Below are 15,015 nucleotides of genomic sequence, written 5' to 3' on the forward strand. Positions count from 1 at the left end.
AGGGGAACACCACATGCTCACCTGCTGGAGGTCAGCGACACTGAATTTGTGGGGAGACTCCAAGAGATAATTCCTGTGGCTCAGCCTGCAAAGACAACACAAGCACTTCCTCAGAAGGGTTCTAGGCCAGGCTCCCTGCGTACCTTGTTTTCTTTCCCTCTGCACTGTCTGCCAGCATCACAAGTCTGGGTTACCAGCAGGCCAAGAGCACAAATCAGTCTGTCTGTGCCCCACTTGAACTACCTGGTACAATAACCAGCTGGATCTGGGGCAAGCTACTTCACCTCTGAACAAGACACAGACCTGTTTTGAGGATTAAATAATTTACTGAAAGCATGTACATTGTAAACATATGACTAACAGCTGTGAGGAAGAGGATGATGCATGCTGATACTTGGTACCAAAAGCTGGGCTAAGTATCGAATCCTTGCAGTAATCCTGTGAGGCCGGTTTGATTGTGACTCCCATTTTGGCAAGACAGGAAGCTCAGGTTAAATAACTTGCCCGAGGTCACAGAGTTAAGAGTCAGAGCTAGAACTTGAATGTAGGAGTCTGGCCTATATCCTTATCCACTCCACTGTCACCACTGGTAGAATACTGAGGACAGAGATACATTGACGTGGTTGCTGCCCATGGTAGTTCCTTGTCTAGCTGAGGGATACACATTCACACACATTAAAGTGTCTGGTTTCGGTGATCTGTGAGAGCAACTGAGCCATATTCTAGGAAGGCAGATCCTATTTCAGGGTTGGGAGGAAAAGATGAGAGCAGGACACCAGCCCCACCCAGGTTCCCAACACACCAATAACAGGGGACCCCAGGTCATGTCCTGAGGGATAAAAACACTTGTAGAAAATCCCTGGTGCAGAGCCCTGACCAGCATTGCTGCATGTCTGCATGGGTGGGTACTGATGTGGAGATAGTCCAAGTTAGAAGTCTGGGATCCTGTGCCTGGACATCCTGGACATACAGGGCAGGACAGCGTCAGCCCCTGGGGGACTTGGCCATGCCCTAGCCAGTCATTTCAGTTGAGGTCCATGGGAGCTGACCAGGTAGGTCAGGCTGCATCATGTGGGTAAAGACACCTCCAACTTACCTCTCAGTTTACCATGCTAGTTTCCCCAGCGAGCTTCCAGCTTTCTGGGAACAGGAGGCTGCCATTTATTTCCAGGAAAATGCGGAGGGGGTGTATGGGCTGGCTCTCAGCTGGCAGGAAGGGTGGGGCTGATTTGATGGAGCGTTATCCCTGCCATCTTCCCTCTGTCCAGTCCTGGGAGCCAGCCAGGCCCAGGGCCTTTCCTGGGAGTCACTGTATCCTTGGCCTGTCACTCTCAGCAAGGCCTTGCAACTGATTTCTCTGAAAGGCTTGGTTAAGGCCAGAAGGAGAGATGGCGAGGCGCTGGGCAAAGCCTGGCCTGGGCCTCAGTTTCTCCACCCATACAACAAAAAGATCCTTCTCAGTCCTCTGGAGCGAAGCTAACTGCCTAGGGAAAGGAGCTGGGGAACTTCGGGATCTGGGAAACTGAAGACAAAAAGACCCTGCCAAAGCCAGGTGATCTGAGGGACTTCCATGGGTGGCTGGGGTTTTACATTTTTTTATATGATTCCCATTCCTCCTCTGGCCACTCCTCCTCAGCTGAGGCTAAAGGTAGGAACACCAAGATCTGGCGGGACATCCCTGTGGGGGCATTTCTATAATGGAGGCCCCTTCCAAAGGCCCAAGAGGTCACAGGAGACATGTCCCAGGCCTATAAAGGAACCCCCATTCTCTCAGAGGCCCTGACAGTCTGAGGCTATGAGCAGAGGGCAGCTCCTCGTGGCTTCGCCTCCCACAGCCAGACTGTCCAGACCTCCTCAGTCCTTCTCTTCTTCAATTAGGCCATCCAATTCCAGGGATAGTTATTATACCAGTGCCTTCTAGGCACTCTGCTTCCCCAATACCTGGCTCTTCACTAATGCTAGAGCCATGCAGCCTCTTTCCCTCCTTCCTAATGCCAGAGAGGTCTTACCCTTCTTTCTCTCCCTCCTACCCACCTTTCTTAATTTAAAAACCTGTATTTTATTTATTATTATTATTGTGTATGTGCATGACAGGGGGTGGGGCACACCACAGCCTACATGTGGAAGTCATAGGACAACTTTCAGGAGTTGGGTCTCTCCTTTCACTGTGAATTTGAGAGATCTAACTCAGTGCACCTACCTCCTGAACCATCTTGCTGGCCTTCTTTCTTGATTTTTTGTGACAGGGTCTCATGTAGCCCAGGCTAGCTTTGATATGGAGCTGAGGATGACCCTGAACTCCAATTCTCCTGCCTCCATCTCCTAAGTGGTAGGATTAGAGGTGTGTGCCACCACAATCACCTAAACTCTCTTAAGGTTTTTGTTTTTTAAAGAAAGAGAAGAGCTGTAAGCCCTCAGCTCATATACCAACTGAGAGTTTTCCAGCCTTCCGGCCCTTCTAGCTCCTGCCCAGGATGCCTTGGCACCCTCCCTCAGGACACATATAATGCTTACCCAGCTATGTGCCTACCTGCTTATGGCTGGTTAAGGCCCAGTCACTGAGCCTCTCATGTGGTTCTCACCATAACTCAGGGAGGCCACATACACCCAAGATCAGTGGCCTAACTTATAAAATGGGTAAACAGGCTCAGAGAAGCAAAGCCACTTCCTGGAGTCATGCAGAGGTCTAGGCCAGGCAGGGTGTTTCCATGTTTTCTCCCTGTCCCGTGTTTCCTCTAAAAGGGGATTACTACAGATGTGCATGTCAGGGTTTGGGAGATGGTTCAGCAGAATACTTTCTGCACAAGAGGACCCAAATTAGGATCCCTAGCACCCATGTAAAGCTGGAGTATGATCATGCACATGGTAACACTAGTGCTATGGGGCGCAAAGACAGAAGGATCTTTGGGGTTTGCTGGCCAGCCAGTCTAGTTAAAAAGTGGCAAGTTGTAGGTTCAGTGAGGACCCCCATTTCAAAGGAATAAGGCAGAGAGTGACACATGCCTTGGGCCACAGAATCTCAGAAAGGAGAGAAATGGGTCAACTTTGTGGAAAAAGGAGAACCAGATACTGGGCTAGTTAGGGTGGCAGAGCCCTCCAAGGAGGCTTTCTATTCCTCCAGGCCCTGAGGAAAGCCTTAGGGGCTCACTGGCTGCTCTGCAGGGCTGTAAAGGACCAGCATACTCCTCTGCCTAGTACAGAGTTCTATAGCTCCACCCAGAGAGCCGGGACCTGCACTGGACACATTCATTTCTGAGGAACAGAGCAGGTGTGCTTCTGGGACAACTAAAGTATACCTAGGCCTGAGGAGACACCTTCAGACAGTATTGTCTGTGTCAGTCCCTAGAGAAGTGAGGCTGGGTAAGTGGAAGGACTTGTGAGCTCCACTAGTCTCCAAAGACCTGGAAAAATAGGCACAAAGTCCATACTGGGCAGTGGGCCTCTCAGAGCTGTACTCTCCTAAGGGCCCCCAGAGAGTACAGTTCCTTAAAAGCCACAGCCTGGGCTGTAAGCGCAGGGCTAGGAAGTGTTTGAGGCAGTCGCAGAGAGGCTCTTGCCTGAAGCCTAAGGTCATCTCCCATCCCTTAAACACCAAAGACCCCAGGCCCTGAGTACCAAGAAGAGCCCACCCCCAGGGTGCTGCCAACCTTACACTCTGGAGGATCCAGGGAGCAATGTTGCCAAGGATAGCATCAAGCAGCCAAGGGACGAAGACGGGCTGGCATCCTTCTCTAGTCTGCCCCTTACCACTCTGCCCACATCTGCCAAAGCCCTCTCTGGGCCTTCCAGGTGTGGTGCCTTCCTCATGGTCTGTGCGTGCCAATCCTCTGTCTGGAACCCTTTTCCTCTCCTCCTTCCCTCTTTAACTTCTGTTCACTTTTCAGGTCTCATCTCAGGAGTCACTCCCTCCAGGACAGCTTTCTGCTCTATCTCCCCACCCTCCTGGTCAGATGTGTCTCCGCCACATATCTGCAGCTTCCTTCCTCTCTCCCAGGTTTTGGCTCTCTGGTTATAGATGCTGCTAGCTCATCTGCCTTCCCTGCCAGATCAGAGGCTTCTTGAGGGAGGCTTTGGGTCTGCCTTGCTCAACACTGTATTCTCCTTCTCCCCGTGCTTGGAATAGTTGTTCTGAATATTTGTTGAATGAATGAATGAATAAATGAATGACTATTGAATAAAACCACCACCCCTAAAGGATGCAGTGATTTGACAGTTCAGTAGGAACTTCTCAGCTCAGCATTGGCATCTCTCCCAAGTGGATGCCTTCTCCAGGCTTGTGTGTGTGTGTGTGTGTGTGTGTGTGTGTGTGTGTGTGTGTGTGTGTAAAGGGGGTACATATGCATGCAGAGAGCTCACCTCTTGCTCATCTCCTTCAGGGCACCACTACGGCACAGGCCCAGGTAGTCCCCCAGAAGCTTTAGCTGTTCCCGGCTCCTGCTGATGAGGTGCATGCGCTCCACATGCTCATACAGAGAGGCGTTCACCAGCTGCAGGTTGATAAGAGGCTGGGCCCGAATCTGTGCCAGGAACTTCAGGGCCTGTCGACACACCTGGGGGCACCAATGGGTGATTGGTTGTTTAGCCTGGCCTTCTGGCTGGGTGCTGCATTACCTAGTCCTCACCTGCCCCCAATGAGTGGCACTTTCTTCGTGTTACAGACTAGGAAACAGGGTCAGAGAGTTGAGGCCACTTGACCTCAAGGTTGCACACTCTGAAATTGTCCAGTCAGTATCTGAAACCAGTCTATCTGATTCTCAAACCCTGTTGCTGCTCCCTTCTGATCATGCTGAGACAGAAGAGGGAGCCCCCTCCCTGTGGGCCTCACAGCCTCTTCCCACACTTTCCTGTCCTCCCAGCCCCCTTTTCCTGCCTAAATGAAACATGCTGTCCTCTGAGCCCTGACTCAGGAACCAGGTGACTCCTTTGCCATCAGGCTCCAACCACAGGAAGCTACAGAGCAGACACAGCTCCACAAGGTTCCTCAGGGCGCAGAAGCAACCACCAGAGCTCCCCACCATGGAGCTTAGTGATCCTTAACATTTTTTCATCTTGAGAACAATCCACAGGGAGAGGTGGCATGGCCTGTTTCATAGATGAGCAAACAAGCTCAGAAAAGCTAGTGGCTTGCTTATCCAACCTGCCTGTATCACAGAGCCCAAGGTCTCAGCTCTGGCATGGTCTCAGAACACAGGGCTGCCACAAACTCCCTTCACTGTGGCCTCCTCTTTGTGTGTCAAGAGCTAAAGTTTTCTAGAGGAAAACCAAAGCTTACTTCATGACATTATTTTGAGTTTCGACTAAAGGAAATACCTGATGTAAGCTCTTGGCACAGGGCCTGACATGCACATCCTCAGGAAAGGGGAGCGTTGCTGCAATGCAAGAATCTACTGTGGCCCTGGTGGCTCCTGAGAGTCAGGGAATGTACAATGGGACCCTCAGGAGACCTGCCCATATACTTGGGGGCTGAGGAGACCTCTGACTTCCTATCCCCCAACTCCCAGCAGGTCTTACCTCCCCAAGCAATGGACAACTCCTTTTCCCCTATCCCAGAACCCTGAGGTAACAGCCCCTAGCCTAGGAGCAGCCCAGTGGTAAACCCCTGGTAGCTTGAGTCAAATTGCTGTCCTCAAGGCCTAGCCCAGCTATTTCGACAACTCAGCCTCAGGCCTTAGGTGAGGTGCAGCTGAAACAACACCCAGGAATATGCACCAAACACTGCCTGGCAGCACACAGGGCTGTCCCTGACCTATGGTTTCAGAGGAGACGGACAAAAGCAGAACCCCAGGCTTAGGCTGATGTCCTGCCAGGTGCCAGCTGGATCTCAGCACAAGTCGGTCAGCCAGAGAAGCAGCAAATGATGAGGTCCCAACTATTCTCTCTTTTGAATTTTCCTGTCTTTCCCAGGTCAGTGATTGTTGAGGGAGAACTGGCTATTTCCTGATCTCAGAAGTGCCTACAAGAGGACTGTAATGTGCCAGTGGGAGAAAGGAAGGAGGCACAAGGATCCCAGCAGGGAATGAAGAAGTGTTTCACTGAAGCAGCAGGCTGGGAGAGTAAACTGTTTTACCATGAAAGGGATTTTTTGCATTTCTGAATTTTGAGTTTTCTCTATCTGGTTGAATACCTACTAAGGGCAGGGGTTGGGACAAGGTAAATAACAGAAGAGCCAAAGCAAAGCAAAGCCAAGGTTGTGAAAATGGACTTAAAGTCACCATCCCTGTACTCTGGGGCACACCCAAAGGCCTAGATTATACAGCTTGCAGGTCTGGACACAAGCAAATAGCTCCTTCCTTGTGTTTCTATGTCTTAGAAATCTATGCCCTTTGGAGAAAGCCAAGTCTCTCTCTTAAAGACAAGGAAAGAAAAGCATTGTTGGCAGGAACTATGAGACCCTATCATAAGCAAGCATGCACACAAACTATTCTGTTTAGGAGCATTTGGTAAGCATAACAAAGTACCCAAGTCCAGCAAGATGCACCAGTGGGTAAAGGTCCCTGCTGCCAAGCCTGATGACCTGAGTTCAATTCTAGGGACCCACATGGTGGAAGGAGAGAACAGACTCCCATAAGGTGTCAAGTTGTTGTCTGATTCCCACAGAAAAAAAGCAATTTTTAAAAAGTACCTATGATAAAATATTAAGTAAGCAAAGCATGTGCTAAATAAGGCAAGATGAGTCCAGATGCATAGGTACATAAATGCACAGAAAAGGCCATCTTCTGAAATACTCTTAAGAATTATCATTGCTATTTTACAGCTGAAGAAATCGATGCTCAAAGGTTAAGAAACTGGAATAGTGATTATCTTTAGGGATGACATCTAATTTTGATTTGTCTTTGGGCTTGTCTAATTTTTACATGTTAAACAATAACCACACAGCATCTTCATAATTGATAGAGACCTAGAAAACGTGCTCTCTCTTCCCTGCAGCAAAAGTAAGACTAAGGGGTATAGCCTGTTGGCTGGCACAGGAACTTACCGGGCGTTTGGTGAGGTCCCAGTTGTGGATAATCCTGGCTGGAATCACTGAGGCATCGTCTTGGTGGCAAAAGTCACAGTAATAGAGGCCAGAGAAGGCACAGAGCTTGGGTCGTACAAAGGAGAAGCCAATCTGCCGGGAGCAGCCTGGAGAGATGGATGGTGGGTGAGTGGTGGGGGATCAGAGTCAGCTTCAAGTTAACACAGAAGTTATATAGTAGAAAGGGCCTGCTAGTAAGATGACAAAAATAATCATTCATGGAGCTGACAAGATAGCTCAGTGGATAAAGGTACTTGCCACCAAGCCAGACAACCTGAATTTGAATTGACCCACATGATAGAAAGAACTGACTCCCCAAGTTGTTCCCTGACTTACACACGTACACACACACACACACACACACACACACACACACACATTTTTAAAATCACTCAGATCTCCACTACTTAAAATCAAAACTATTACAATAGTACACTGTTGTTAAACAGTTATTGCTGGACCTATGAGCACCTGGAAGCTGAGGCAGGAGGACTGTGAGTTTAAAGTTAGCCTAGGGTTACATAGTAGGAACCTGTCTCTAAACAAACCAAGCAGACTGGGAGTAATGGTGCACACCTTTAATCCCAGCACTGGAGAGGTAGGAGCAGGAGGATCTCTGTGAGATTGAGGCCAGTCTGGTCTACATGAGCTCTAGGCCAGTTAGAGTTACGAAAAAAAAAAAGAGCCCCCCCACCCCTACCCCTACCAACCAAGGAAAGAAATCTGTCAGGCCACACAGATTAAGTAGTATGGTGGCACTCAAATTTAGGTTTACTTATCCATGAAGCAAACAGTCTCTTCCACAGACACCTGCTTTCTGGCTCCACTGTCTACTGTCTACTGCCAATCTGTACTCCACTTGTACCTCCACTGGGGCACAGAAACAGGAGTAACTAAGCCAGGACCTAGACCAGCAATGAAGGATCTGTGGAGTGCGGTCTGGCTACTGGAGTGGATGGGGCAATGTGGACATATCCTGGTACCCACTTAAGCCCAGAGCAGCATATCTTAGGATCCTGGGGCAGTGACAGTTTCAGCCACTTGGTTGGTAGTCTTGCCATACCAGGGGCTCTAAGAGTCAGGAATGCCCAGGGCTAAGCCCAGCTTAAATCTTGAATCCATACCCTACTTCCCACGGGGCAGGGAAAAAGGTCTCTTTGGCCTAAGGATCAAACAGCTGAAACCTGAATTCCCCGAGTTCAACAATCTCAGCTGGCCGGAAGAGCCACAGGAAGAGCTGTCCTCAGGCACTCACACCCTCAGACAGGAGCCTCCTCCACAAGGCCAGAGTAGGAGTGCTGGGGCCGGCAGAGGCTTGCAGTTGTTTTCTGCAGGAAGCTCTGCTCAGACACTTCTCCCATCCTTCAGGGGCTCACCACAGGCCACTTCCTTCCAGACACTTGGAGGCCTTCATCTATGCTTCCACAGGTGCCACCCCACCAGGTCCACCCAGCTTTCTGCTCTGTTCTGCAACAGGGAAGCTGGCCTCTTCATTGGACAGCAGGTGCAGGGGATAGGTGGGAAGAGGTCGCAATGGAAGGTACACAGATCAGCAAGCTTTGGATACTATGTGGGTTGGGAGGTCCTCTGGTATCCTGCCCATGACCACGTTATGTTTTGGGGCACAGCTAATCAAAGTCTAATTCTGCCTCTTCTATATACTATGAGTCTGAGACAATATACCAGTTTTGGGCCTCAGTTTCCTCACCTATACTACAAGCAGAGAAAATATTAGCCCCTAGTTCTACAGGAATGTCCTGAGAAAAAAAATGAAACGATTCAAATAAAACATCTGGCTCAGTGCCCTGTACAGGACTAGATCCCATGATGATACTGATATAGCAGATTCCCATATGGAATATACATAATATAGTACCAAAGAGAAAAACCAGGTATGGTGACATATGCCTACAATCCTATCACTTGGGAGCTGAGGCAAGATTATTGTGAGTTCAAGGCCAACCTGGGCTATATAGTGGGACCTTGTTTCAAAAAAAGAGGTGTGGGGGAAATAGTAGTACATCCCTGTAATCCCAGCATTTGGGAAGTAGAGGCTGGAGGAATCAAGAGTTCAGGGTCATCCTCAGTTACATACTAAGTTAAAGGTCAGCCTGGGCTTCGTGAGACCTATGTGTGTTTGTGTGTAAGAAAGAAAGAGTGAACAAACAAGAAAGCCCCCAAACTACAGAACAATATGCAGAGCTACATTGCCCAACACAGTAGCTATAAGTCACAGGTACCCCTTTAAATTTAAGTAAATAGAAAATCATATTAGCCACATTTTAAGTATATAGAGGCTACATGTAGCCTGTAACTACTGGTTGGATACATAGATCCAGACACTTTAATCATTATAGAAGTCCTACTGGCCAGCACCGAATGGCATGTCTTAGAAAAGCATGCAGATATACGTACTTTGGGAGGATCCCATCCCCCTTCCACAAAAGCATTTGATGACATATTAAGAAGATAACAGGAGGCTAGGTATGGTGGCACATACCTTTGATCCCAGCACTTGGGAAGCAGAGGCAGGTGGATCTCTGTGAGGTCCAGGCCAGCCTGGTCTATGTAGCAAGTCCAGCCAATGCTACACAGTGAGACCCTGCCTCAAAGAAAAAAAAAAAAAAGCAGGAACAGACTGGAGAGAGGGCTCAGTGATTAAGAACACTACTGCTCTTCCAAGGATCGGAGTTAGGTTTCTAGCACCTACAACAGGTGGCTCACAAAGGCATGTAACTACAGTTCCAGGGGATCTGACAACCTCTTCTGGCCTCCAAGGGCTCCTGTATTCATTTGGACATATTCCCTCAGGCACAAAAGCATCCACATAATTTAAGAAAAAGAAAATGCAGCAAGGATAGAAGGGCCCCAGGAAGCAGGACTGTCACCCATAGGTCCCATCCAGCATCAGGAAGGAGGTCTTAAGACAGGAAGGGAAAGGGGTTGCTCACAGTGGGTGCTGAGGGAGAAGTGAGGTTGCAGGAAGATGCCTTCTGCTGTATCATTCATAGGAGGGATGGAGGCCCTAGTGAGGAACCTAAACTGAGGCTCCCACAGGAGGTAGAGGACAGAGGGCTGGGAATGTTGGGAGTCAGTTAGCACCTGCACAGAAACAGCCCTGGGAGTCAAGGCCCTTCTCGGTGGGGATGGCCACGAGGTACTGCAGTAGGAAACCATTCTCCCTGGTGGCAAACTTCAGCACCTCCTGACAGTTTTCATCCAGACTCCCCCCAAGTGTTACAGCCTCCTCAGCCGACTCCAAGTAAGATGCCAGGACTTTGCGAACCAGGTCCCTCCACAGGGCAGCTTCCTCAGTGTTCCTGGCCTGCAGTTTCAGGATGGCCTTGGCTGTGATGATTTTGAAGAAGGCTGGGCCCCCAAGGCTTGCATCTGGCAGGATGTCTCGGATGGTCTCCACTCCATGGCTATCGCTTAGCATTTTCTCATTGTTTCTTACTCGAAAACATTTCAAAGACTCCAAGGACAGGGAAAAAATATAGGGGACCCAGGTCCGATCTGCATATAGGTACAAAAGAGACTCTTTGATAGCATCTGGCTCTGGAACCTGGGCAGATGTCCAATTCAACTGCATGCCCTGGGGGTCAGCAGGTTCTGGGACCAGGGCTGCATAAGAGATGCTGTTTGGTGGAGCCTCTGGGGCATCCTCAGGCTGGTCGGGGTATTCGATGTTCACCCACTCATCCTCCTGTTGAGGCCGGACCTTCTGCAGGGCCTCCCGCACTCGGTCAAGCCAGTCCTCGGCCTCATCCTGGGAAGAAGCACGCAGGGCCAGCTTCTTGCCAGAGAAGACCAGCTCAAAGCGCCCGTCACTGTGAGCTGGCCCAACAGCCTCACATCGTAGCAGGGAGCAGCTTTCCACACACGTACGCTCCTCATCGCTCAGGTAGAGGCAGAGGTCCAGTGGGGACAGCTCACAAAAGAGCTCCTTCCAGATGCCCATGGCCCCCCTCCGGGACACTGTGCCCAGCTTCATGAGGCCCCGGAATGGGTTAGATAGGCCTAGAGGCAGAAAAGAAGCACTTTAGACTATGGGCCCGTCCCTTTATCACCCACATCTACAACTGCCCTATTATGGGAGAATCACTGCTACCAAGAACACAGCTGGCTCCAGGCACTTTCAAAGGGGACTCTGAAATTTGGATGGAATATTTTTTGAGCACCTCCAGCCATTCTTCCTTCAGCTGTTGACCTCACTTTTGGCATTTCACTTTAAAGATGGAAGTACTCAGACCGCTCCATGGGCTCCTTCACTGTACTGCCCCCTCAAGAGTCTGTGCCCACACTCTGACTTCCCATCACCAGGAATGAGCCAGCCCCTCCCCCCACCCACTCAAGGACAAGGACATGTCTCCAGTAATTCTCCCTCTCTCCCATGTTGCCCTTGTCTTCCTTCTCTACTGGGTCATTTCCATCAACACACACACTGTGCTGTTACTCCTTCCATGCTTAAAATTTCCTCATCTCCACTCTCATCTCTAATTACCACCCCGTTTCTTGGTCTCTTTTACAGAAAAACTGCTTGAGGAAGTATCTACATATCTGTCTCTAGTTTCCCTGCTCCCATTCCTCCCCTTCCTCCTCAAATATAGATTTTTCCAGAAAGAGACACTTCAGAGTCACTGTCCAGGCAAGCTCTGAAACTCAGTAAGTAGACCAGGCTGGCTTGAAACTCAGAGATCCACCTGCCTCTGCCTCCCAAGCTTTGGGACTAAAGGCATATGCAATTCCGCCTCTCATTCCTTTTTGAACCTGCCCCTGAAAAGGTTTTTGTCTCCTCATTCTACTGAAACTGCTCCTGAGAGGGCCTTAATGCCCTCCTGCAGCTAATCCTAAAGCCTCCCTGAAGCCCTCATCTCCACCCTCACCTCAGCATCCTGATCCAAGGCTGGAGCACCAGGAGCTCAGCACTGGGTCTCTCTCCCTGGCCACCCTCCTCCTAGCTGTGCTCACCTGCTTTCAGGGATTTACACACACACACACACACACACACACACACACACACACTCTCTCTCTCTCTCTCTAGCAAGACTACCCTCCACCTGAGCATCCCCACTAATTATTTGCCATAGCTTTTATCACCATTTGACCACACTCCACATTTACTGGTCAATTTCCTATTCCTTCCCCATTATAACTTAAGTCTCATGACGATATGGATATGGACACTGCTTTGCTTCCTGCTATGTCTCTAGCTCCTGGGGTAATGCCTAGCACATCACAGATGATGCCTAGCATACTCACAAAAATATCTGCTGCATGAGCAAGTGGTTGGGTGAGTGCCTATGTGCCACACACTGCTCAATGTTCCCTACTCCCCTGGAACCTGGCCTTAAGCAGGAGTCCAAAGGACACATAATTCTCTGTCAGTCTGGACTAACACTGGAGATCTGAAATGATTGCACAGAGTGACAGGGAATCTAATAGCCTAGGTATGAAGCTTCTTTCAAAGGCCTTTCTGGCTTCTCTGGCAGAGTTAGAGACCACAGCCAGTTCTGACTGAGACAAATAAGAGAATCCAGCATGGAGACTGGGGGACTCTGGCAGAATTCCCTGCTGAGCCCCTGCCATCAGAAAATGAGGAGAGATGGAGACCAATGCCAGGACAAGCTTGTTTTCTTTGCTTTTATAAGAAGCTCAGACAGGTACGGTGACTCATGCTTTTAACCTTAGCACTCAAGAAACTAAGGCAAGAGAATTGTAACAAGTTCTAGTTAAGGAGCTGAGTTTCAGGACAACAATAGTATCAGACTCTGTCTCAAAAAGCACAAAAACCCATTTTGAGGGTTACTGAAAATTTAACCCAGGGTTATTTAATGCTTTCTGGACTGTTAAAGGATGTAGAGATTAAACTGGAGACATTATAAATAGCACACGGAGGACCGAACAAACAGCAGGGTTGACAGACCCCATCAGGGTTACTCACAGAACCATCCAAGATGAAAGCCTTTAGAAGAAGCAATTAGAGCAACCAGGCCTTCAGGGCAGGTTTTCCTCTGAGTCATGGAGGGAATCACAAACTCACTGTAATCTTAAATTTTGTGGTTCAGCTTTTTTTTTTTTTAATGATACTGGGGGTGGAATCTGAACTTCATACGTTAAGTGCTCGATCACTGGGCATAGTATAGTCCCTCTATATTTTTTGGTTTTTGGAAATAAGATCATAGATGCTAACATCCAGGTTGGCCCTGAATTCACTCTGTGGTCTGTGAACTTGAGATCTTTCTACCTCAATCTACTAAGTAGCTAGGATTATAGGCCTGCACCAATAGGCTGGAATTTGCCATCCTAAATTTCATGACATAATTTTAGGGAGAATTTCCATTTCAATTTATGAAAAACAGCCAGGCACAATGGCACATGCCTATGATCCCAGTGCTCCAGAGGTTGAGGCACAAAGATGGCTGTAAGTTCCAGTCTGAGCCACATATTAAGTACTAGGCAAGCCAGGGCTACACAGCAAGACCTTTGTGACACTGTTTTACTAAAATTTTATGAGAACGTAGCACTTTTTCTGAACTCTCCTGAATTCCTGTCTTACTGTTACATTCTGAGTGATGATTTATTCTGTGGGAACATACCACCTGTTGGTAAGGACAAACAGGACTTGTAAGCTACTTTTTGAAAGAGATTGTCCCAGCAGAGCCACCTACCCATCTGCCTCCTGTACACCACGCAGAAGTTCTTCTGCTCCTGCACTGCTGGGGCTGCACCGGCTGGGGAAGGCACACATGCTTTGTCTAATGCCCCTAGAGAAGAGCTCTTTCTTGGTCCTTGAGAAAAATGCCTGTGGAGAGTGGACCTCGATTCCAGAGTCTCTAGTGAAGGAAGTATGGAGAGGTCTGAAGCACTCTCAGACGCACACTCCTGGGGAGGTCTGTAGAAGTCATCTTCAGAAATCCAGCTCTTGCTTTCCTATCAAGAAGAAAGTAAACATTAGTCAGTTTGTTTTCAACTGTTTAAAAAATATTTTTTATGGTTCACATATAATAAAATAATCCATTTTAAAACATGGGTGTATACAGGGCTGGAAAGATGGCTCAGCAGTTAAGAGCACTTGCTGCTCTTGCAGACGACAAGAGTTTGGTTCCCAGCACCCACAATGAATGGCTTGCAAAGCCTGTAACTTCAGCTCCAGGAGATGTGACACTTTCCTCTGGCCTCTTTGGGCATCTTCATACACTTGTGCGACACACATACATAAATAAACGTTAAAAATGGGTATATAATTCAATATCTTTGTTACACTCACAGAGTGGTACAATCATCTTAAGCTTGGAATGTTTTCATTGTCCACAGAAGAAACTCCCTGCCCACTGGCAGCCACCTCCACTCCCTATGCCTCTTTCCTGGCTATACACCTAGGAGTGGAATTGCTGGGTCACGTTTAAACCCTACGTGTAACTTCTTGAGACTACATAGGAGGTGGGATGTGCTCATGGAGATCAGAGGACAACTTTGTGAAGTTAGCGCTCTCCTTCCACGTTTACATGGCTTCCAGGGATCAAACTTAGGCTGTTAGGCTTGAGGGGTAAACATCTTTACCTGCAGAGACATCTCGCTGACCCTCCAGTTTTTTAAAAATTTTATTTATTATTCATTTCATATTTTATGTACATGAGTGTATTACCTGCAGGTATGTTTAAGTGCAACCATGTCATGCAATGCCCTCAGAAGTCAGAAGGTGTCAGATCAACTGGAACTGGAGTTATGGATGGTTGTTAGCTGCCATGTGGGTGTTGGGAATCAGACCTGGGTCCTCTGCAAGAGCACTCTGCAAGAGCAGCCAGTGCTCTTAACCTCTGAGCCATCTCTCCAGCCCTCCAGTTTCTTTACAAGTTCTCCAATCTTTGTTATTATGTCTTCTTTTCTAAAATTATGTTTTCTTAATTTATGTTATGCTGACAATGTGTGTGAAGTGCTAGCTCACTGTGGTTTTGATTTGCATTTCTTTAATGTCTAATGACAACAGAATACCTTTC

The 15,015-nt window shown here is 48.4% G+C and overlaps 1 protein-coding gene across 3 annotated transcripts in view; it reads right to left on the bottom strand.

Annotated features, from left to right (window-relative positions):
* Nucleotides 1-15,015, bottom strand: part of Plekhm1 (pleckstrin homology and RUN domain containing M1) — a 54,616-nt gene that overhangs the window by 4,088 nt on the left and 35,513 nt on the right. For all 3 annotated transcript variants that reach the window (XM_029566038.1, XM_029566037.1, XM_008838248.2), the window contains 5 exons: nucleotides 13,687-13,948; nucleotides 10,118-11,035; nucleotides 6,977-7,122; nucleotides 4,357-4,550; nucleotides 22-85 (listed from right to left, as the gene is read on the bottom strand). In XM_029566038.1, coding sequence (XP_029421898.1) covers nucleotides 22-85; nucleotides 4,357-4,550; nucleotides 6,977-7,122; nucleotides 10,118-11,035; nucleotides 13,687-13,948 — 1,584 coding nt within the window. The remainder of the gene's footprint in view (nucleotides 1-21; nucleotides 86-4,356; nucleotides 4,551-6,976; nucleotides 7,123-10,117; nucleotides 11,036-13,686; nucleotides 13,949-15,015) is intronic.

The sequence above is a fragment of the Nannospalax galili genome, unplaced genomic scaffold, assembly GCF_000622305.1.
Source record: "Nannospalax galili isolate Female #2095 unplaced genomic scaffold, S.galili_v1.0 scaffold95, whole genome shotgun sequence".
In the NCBI taxonomy this organism is placed as follows: domain Eukaryota; kingdom Metazoa; phylum Chordata; class Mammalia; order Rodentia; family Spalacidae; genus Nannospalax; species Nannospalax galili.